General features: G+C 48.3%; 1 protein-coding gene across 1 annotated transcript in view; it reads left to right on the plus strand.

Annotated features, from left to right (window-relative positions):
• LOC308316018 (dedicator of cytokinesis protein 3-like) overlaps nucleotides 1-7,166 on the plus strand; it is a gene marked incomplete at both ends in the record, with an annotated part of 109,310 nt that extends 102,144 nt beyond the window's left edge. Inside the window, 7 exons of the mRNA XM_080764336.1 lie at nucleotides 200-324; nucleotides 1,292-1,361; nucleotides 3,588-3,704; nucleotides 4,310-4,392; nucleotides 5,421-5,644; nucleotides 6,446-6,632; nucleotides 6,843-7,166. Coding sequence (XP_080620462.1) covers nucleotides 200-324; nucleotides 1,292-1,361; nucleotides 3,588-3,704; nucleotides 4,310-4,392; nucleotides 5,421-5,644; nucleotides 6,446-6,632; nucleotides 6,843-7,166 — 1,130 coding nt within the window. The remainder of the gene's footprint in view (nucleotides 1-199; nucleotides 325-1,291; nucleotides 1,362-3,587; nucleotides 3,705-4,309; nucleotides 4,393-5,420; nucleotides 5,645-6,445; nucleotides 6,633-6,842) is intronic.
• Nucleotides 7,167-8,043: the final 877 nt, after the last annotated feature.

An 8,043-nucleotide genomic window follows, 5' to 3' on the forward strand; every position in this document is an offset into this window, starting at 1 on the left:
TGTCAGACCCAACACAACCTGTCTGTTGTTCTCTCTCTGCTGTCAGACCCAACACAACCTGTCTGTTGTTCTCTCTCTGCTGTCAGACCCAACACAACCTGTCTGTTGTTCTCTCTCTGCTGTCAGACCCAACACAACCTGTCTGTTGCTCTCTCTCTGCTGTCAGACCCAACACAACCTGTCTTGTTCTCTCCTCCAGGCTCTCCATCGTTACCCGACAAGGCCAAACACAACCGTGAGGTGATGATCCTCCTGCCTCAGTCTCACCGCGAGAGAACCACCAACGCCATGATGCCGTACTACAGCATGACCGAGAACGGACAGGTAATGCACCTTCCACCGCTTGCCCGTGGTCGGGTTGCGGGGGCAACAGCATTCAGTATTTTAGCCGTGATGTGAGCGCCCCCCCTCCAGAGATACTTCCGGGTCCTACTTTTGTGTCCCCATAGAGTTATACTGTGTCCCCATAGAGTTATACTGTGACGCTCCGTCGGACTAAATCCGAGACGAAAACAACCACGAAAGTCTCATTTTACCGCTTTCCTTTCCTCGCAACAACAAAGCTGCTGCTCTCCCAAATCTGGCTGTGACAGGCCGTCTGCCCCACACGGAATACTATCGCCATTTTATTTCATTGTGTCAACTAAATCCTCATTAATGCAAACTAGATTCAACATACTCAAGCCTGCACACATTCTAAATATACCCCCAGTAAATGGACTGTTACCACCTTCAATAATAATGATAATAATAGTCTTTATTGTCTCCACCATATCTCTAATATATTTTTTGTCATGGACACTTATAATACTACTCGACATTAATAATTCTACTCGAGTTGGAAGCATTAAGACCCATTTTAACCCTCAATGGCTTCCTTTCTGCGTACGAAATAACGTCATTGTAAAAACATTCACGTGTTTAGATAATTCTATTTACAATGAGATGCGGACGGGAGCTGGTGCCAATTGGACCCGGACGTAACGTAGGACTACAAAATGACCCGGACGTAACGTAGGACTACAAAATGACCCTGACGTAACGTAGGACTACAAAATGACCCTGACGTAACGTAGGACTACAAAATGAGCCTGACGTAACTTAGGACTACAAAATGACCCTGACGTAACGTAGCACTACAAAATGACCCGGACGTAACGTAGCACTACAAAATGTAGCACTACAAAATGACCCTGACGTAACGTAGCACTACAAAATGTGTGTGTGTGTGTGTGTGTGTGTGTGTGTGTGTGTGTGTGTGTGTGTGTGTGTGTGTGTGTGTGTGATGCAGCGTGCCTTACTCCAACAAGTCAGTCCCTGTAAGCCCTGCGGCGATCCTCACGCCAACCAATCAGAGCGAGGTAAGAACCATTGTAAAGTACACTTTGAGCACTTGGAAAAGCTCTATGAGAATGCAATTCATTATTGATAATTCACTACAGAATGTGATACGTTGATAATTCACTACAGAATGTGATACGTTGATAATTCACTACAGAATGTGATACGTTGATAATTCACTACAGAATGTGATACGTTGATAATTCACTACAGAATGTGATACGTTGATAATTCACTACAGAATGTGATACGTTGATAATTCACTACAGAATGTGATACGTTGATAATTCACTACAGAATGTGATACGTTGATAATTCACTACAGGATGTGATACGTTGATAATTCACTACAGAATGTGATGCGGAATGTGATGCGTTGATAATTCACTACAGAATGTGATACGTTGATAATTCACTACAGAATGTGATACGTTGATAATTCACTACAGGATGTGATATGTTGATAATTCACTACAGAATGTGATACGTTGATAATTCACTACAGGATGTGATACGTTGATAATTCACTACAGAATGTGATACGTTGATAATTCACTACAGAATGTGTCCACGTTGATAATTCACTACAGAATGTGATACGTTGATAATTCACTACAGAATGTGATACGTTGATAATTCACTACAGAATGTGATGCGGAATGTGATGCGTTGATAATTCACTACAGAATGTGATACGTTGATAATTCACTACAGAATGTGATACGTTGATAATTCACTACAGAATGTGATACGTTGATAATTCACTACAGGATGTGATATGTTGATAATTCACTACAGAATGTGATACGTTGATAATTCACTACAGGATGTGATACGTTGATAATTCACTAAAGAATGTGATACGTTGATAATTCACTACAGAATGTGATACGTTGATAATTCACTACAGAATGTGATACGTTGATAATTCACTACAGAATGTGTCCACGTTGATAATTCACTACAGAATGTGATACGTTGATAATTCACTACAGAATGTGATACGTTGATAATTCACTACAGAATGTGATGCGGAATGTGATGCGTTGATAATTCACTACAGAATGTGATACGTTGATAATTCACTACAGAATGTGATACGTTGATAATTCACTACAGAATGTGATACGTTGATAATTCACTACAGAATGTGATACGTTGATAATTCACTACTGTGATACGTTGATAATTCACTACAGGATGTGATACGTTGATAATTCACTACAGAATGTGATACGTTGATAATTCACTACAGAATGTGATACGTTGATAATTCACTACTGTGATACGTTGATAATTCACTACAGGATGTGATACGTTGATAATTCACTACAGAATGTGATACGTTGATAATTCACTACAGAATGTGATACGTTGATAATTCACTACAGGATGTGATACGTTGATAATTCACTACAGAATGTGATACGTTGATAATTCACTACAGAATGTGATACGTTGATAATTCACTACAGGATGTGATACGTTGATAATTCACTACAGAATGTGATACGTTGATAATTCACTACAGAATGTGATACATTGATAATTCACTACAGAATGTGATACATTGATAATTCACTACAGAATGTGATACGTTGATAATTCACTACAGAATGTGATACGTTGATAATTCACTACAGAATGTGATACGTTGATAATTCACTACAGAATGTGATACGTTGATAATTCACTACAGAATGTGATACGTTGATAATTCACTACAGGATGTGATACGTTGATAATTCACTACAGAATGTGATACGTTGATAATTCACTACAGAATGTGATACGTTGATAATTCACTACAGAATGTGATACGTTGATAATTCACTACAGAATGTGATACGTAGATAATTCACTACAGAATGTGTCCACGTTGCTTCCTTCCTAGGGGGCGTGGCCCAGTGCGCTGCGTTTCAAATGAAATGCGAGTCAAAAGACAGGGGCGGGTTCCACATGGAGTGGGCGCTACATCTAAATAAGACGGAAGGGAAACAATTGCTCCTTGAGCAGTGGTGGCCTACTACAATTCAATTTGGAATTGGATTCCCGTCGGACTATTTTCATGGTATGCACAGTGCTTCAGACCGGAAAGGGGAGTGTGTCCGCTCAGATTCTGAGCGCAACGTACTTCCCTCACAGGGATACGTTCCTTTTTTCCCAGAAGTTCCTTCTTTCTCGCCCGCCTAGTGGCGAAAAATAAAACTTCTGGGAACTCAGATTACTTCCTTCCTTGCATGCAGTGTTCCCCAACGCTCAGAGCAGCTGGAGCCTGGATGGAGAGAGCCGAGAGACGGTGCCCTACGTCCCTGTTTCTGGTGGAGGGATGCCCCCTGTGCCCCCTCGGTCCTTCCCCCCTGGTAAGTACCCTCTACTGGGGAGATGCCCTCTACAGGTTACAGATAGTTCCATCTGGAGGAGGAGGAGTCAGGTTACAGATAGTTCCATCTGGAGGAGGAGGAGTCAGGTTACAGATAGTTCCATCTGGAGGAGGAGGAGTCAGGTTACAGATAGTTCCATCTGGAGGAGGAGTCAGGTTACAGATAGTTCCATCTGGAGGAGGAGGAGTCAGTTTACATATAGTTCCATCTGGAGGAGGAGGAGTCAGGTTACAGATAGTTCCATTTGGAGGAGGAGGAGTCAGGTTACAGATAGTTCCATCTGGAGGAGGAGGAGTCAGGTTACAGATAGTTCCATCTGGAGGAGGAGGAGTCAGGTTACAGATAGTTCCATCTGGAGGAGGAGGAGTCAGGTTACAGATAGTTCCATTTGGAGGAGGAGGAGTCAGGTTACAGATAGTTCCATCTGGAGGAGGAGGAGTCAGGTTACAGATAGTTCCATCTGGAGGAGGAGGAGTCAAGTTACAGATCAGTCGGTTATACTCATTGGTCACCCTGTTCCCACCAAAGATGTTTAAAACATTTAAAAGGTGTCAATAACTAATTGTGTTTGTTTTGCCTCGCAGGACATTTCCTGATGCACTTTGACGCGTTTCATCACCAAAGCAACGACCCACCTCCCACCCTTCCTGTTCGCTCCCTCAGAAAGGTAACGACCCAATTCAATTCATTTCAAAGGGCTTTATATGAGAAAACATACTTTTACATTGCCAAAGCAGAAAGAACAATACAACAATACAGCAATACAATCAAAACAAAAATGATGTACATTTGAAGGTCAGAATCTTCAATAGATCAACTTCTATGTACCAAGGTCACTCGATGCAGGTATAGTGCAGGAATATACACAATGATTAGTCTTTAGGGTGGTTGTGTTCCATTTGATATCCTTCTCCTATCACAGCAACTCACAATTCTTGCTGCTGTGTTTGCACATTGTTGTACTTCGCCCAGCAGATATGGGAGTTTTTTGTCATTGGTCATGTTTTCAAACTCTCCGTGTGTGGTTGTAATCTGTGGGAAGCATGTGTCTCTGATGTCTTGGTACAATGGTCAGATGGTTAGGAAGTGTAGCTCGGTTTCCACTTCATTTTGTGTGCAGTGGGTGCATAGTCTGTCTTCTCTCGGGATACAGGTCTGCCTATGACGGCCTTTCTCGATCGCGAGACTGTGCTCACTGACCCACCTCCCACCCTTCCTGTTCGCTCCCTCAGAAAGGTTTTTGATTGATTGATTGATTTAAATCTTTATTAACAGTTTGCAGAATTACAGTATACATTTCAAGCACAAACTCAATACAAAGACTGTTAACTGTGAGTGGATGACCCAATTGAGCATTACACTTGTTTACAAGAGGGTCCACCTTGTTCAATTCATCAAAACATTTAGAGACGTATACAAATAGACACTTCTATATAGTTAAAGTCAAGAACAGAACAGGAATTCATCATAAAGGAGGCAAAAAGGGAAAAGAAACATCAGAAAGGTAACGACCTTACCTCCCACCCTTCCTGTTCGTATTCCACTAGCTGTGTTTCTGCGGGAGAGTCGTGTAGAGCCCAGGATTACAGCTTTAGGCGAAGAATAAAGGTTATAAAACTGTGGGATAAAATAATTAGAAAATAAATTGCTGCAGCCATACTTCAATATCTCTCTCTCTCTCTCTCCCTCTCCCAGTCCCCGCTCCATCCCATCCCAGGCTCCCCCACCTCCCCCCAGTCGGCACTAGGGGGCAGCAACTCCACGCTGTCGGGCAGCGCCAGCAGCGGCGTCTCGTCGCTGAGCGAGAGCAACTTCGGCGGCGGCGGCGGCGGGACGGGTGGCCCGTACCCCGACGGGGGGCCCGAGGCCCCGCGGGGGGGCGGTCCCATCCGCAGTGAGGCCCTGGAGCCCCTCCCCAGGTCAGCGCTAAGCCCCTCCCCTAACCCATGACCAGCTTCAACACAAACATTAACCCCATTCTGACCTGAGATCAGATTCTAAAAATGTTCTTCTACATCCCGACAGTTTTCTGAAAAAAGCTACGTTTCTATAGTCAGTCGTTCTTCGATTTTTCAAAAATAGCTGACCTACAAGCTCGTAGCACACAAGTATCTGGAACTCTGGGAGAGTTGATTTTGTGTTAACAGATTTATAATACTATGAGCGCTGGGTTAACTGGGTCCTGAATGAATAAAAGTAGGTCATCGGCATACAAGGCCACTTTGTGTTCAAAAAGTCCACGTCGTTAATCAATAAACCGATAGCTCTGTAGCTACCGCAGAGATTTGGGTCCTTTATCTTTCTTCAGAATGAGAGAGATCAAAGCCCGGTTCTAATGATTATACTAAAACCTTCTCCCCCCCCCCCCTCAGCCACCTGTGGTCTCCTCCAGAGGACCAGTTCTAATGATTATACATAAACCTTCTCCTCCCCCCCCCCCCTCAGCCACCTGTGGTCTCCTCCAGAGGACCAGTTCTAATGATTATACATAAACCTTCTCCCCCCCCCCTCAGCCACCTGTGGTCTCCTCCAGAGGACCAGTTCTAATGATTATACATAAACCTTCTCCTCCCCCCCCTCCTCAGCCACCTGTGGTCTCCTCCAGAGGACCAGTTCTAATGATTATACATAAACCTTCTCCCCCCCCCCCCCCCCCCTGTGGTCTCCTCCAGAGGACCAGTTCTAATGATTATACATAAACCTTCTCCTCCCCCCCTCAGCCACCTGTGGTCTCCTCCAGAGGACTACCTCTCGGCGTCTCCCTACCTCCACATCCACTACAGCGGGTCCATGTCGGAGCTGGACGGAGCCTCGCCGATGCCTCGCCGCCTCGGGGGGGCCACGCCCCAACTCCTCGACGGACCGCCGCCCAACGCCGCCAACGCCACCAACACCCAGCTCGACCCCGTCCGACCCTTCCACTTCCGGAACCCCGCCTCCTCCTCCTCCTCCTCCTCCTCGTACCCCGCTCCTCCTCCTCCTCAGCACCCCTCGCACCCCCCCCACTCCCACCCCCACCCCCACTACCACCACCACCACGGTGGGGGGGGGCTGGGAGAGCATCACCACCACCCACCCCACCACCACCACCACCACCCCCCCCACCCCCCGCCGCAGGGGGGGGTCCTCATGCACCACCACGTCCCGTACCGACGGCCGCAGCATCAGGGGGGCGTGGCCATGTTTCCGCCCGGCGTTCCCCCCAAAGTACCGCCGTCGTCGTCGTACCTGCGGGAGGGCTGCATCCCCGAGGAGGACCCCCTGCCCCTCCCCCTGGGGGTCCCCGGGCCCCCCCAGCCCGTCCCCTTGCCCCGCAGGATCTTCCACTCCGCCTCGCCCCACGGCGGACTCCACCACCGCGAGGAGCACGCCAACGCCAACAAGCTTCACGCCGCCGCCTGGGAGACGTGCATCAACGAGGAGCTGGAGGAGACGCAGTGAATGGACACGCCCCCCCTGAGGACACGCCCCCCTCGTGAGGACACGCCCCCCCCCCTGAGGACACCCCCCCCCCCCTGAGGACACCCCCCCCCCCCTGAGGACACGCCCCCCCCCCCTGAGGACACGCCCCCCCCCTGAGGACACACAGTGAGTTATACTTAAAGTAAAACGGGGAGACCCCCTGAGGACACGCCCCCTCCTGAGGACACGCCCCCTCCTGAGGACACGCCCCCTCCTGAGGACACGCCTCTCCTGAGGACACGCCTCTCCTGAGGACACGCCCCCTCATGAGGACACGCCCCCTCCTGAGGACACGCCTCCCCTGAGGACACGCCCCCTCCTGAGGACACGCCCCCTCCTGAGGACACGCCCCCTCCTGAGGACACGCCTCCCCTGAGGACACACCCCCTCCCGAGGACACGCCCCCTCCTGAGGACACGCCCCCTCCTGAGGACACGCCTCCCCTGAGGACACGCCCCCTATTGAGGACACACCCCCTGGGTTTGATAGACAGATATGAGGACACACCCCCTGGGTTTGATAGACAGATATGAGGACACACCCTCCCCCCACCCCCCTGAGGACACGCCCCCCCTGGGTTTGATATATAGACATGAGGACACGCCCCCCCCCCCCCCCCCAATGACACCCCCCCCCCCCTGAGGACACGCCCCCCTTTATGGCTAAATGGGCGGTACATTCTCTGTTCAGCTTTCAGCTTCAGGAGCTCATTTGGTTGGTTAATTCTTGCTCAGGAGGCGGGACTAAAAGCCCTGTGATGGCAGAGGGGCCTCTCTCTCTCTCATGGATGTCAACAAGGTTGAAGCGATGACTGACCTCTGATCAGCTGATCATAATTAATTAATTAACGTTGCTC

Source organism: Protomyctophum bolini, assembly GCF_963924005.1.
Source record: "Protomyctophum bolini genome assembly, chromosome: 5".
Taxonomy (NCBI): Eukaryota; Metazoa; Chordata; class Actinopteri; order Myctophiformes; family Myctophidae; genus Protomyctophum; species Protomyctophum bolini.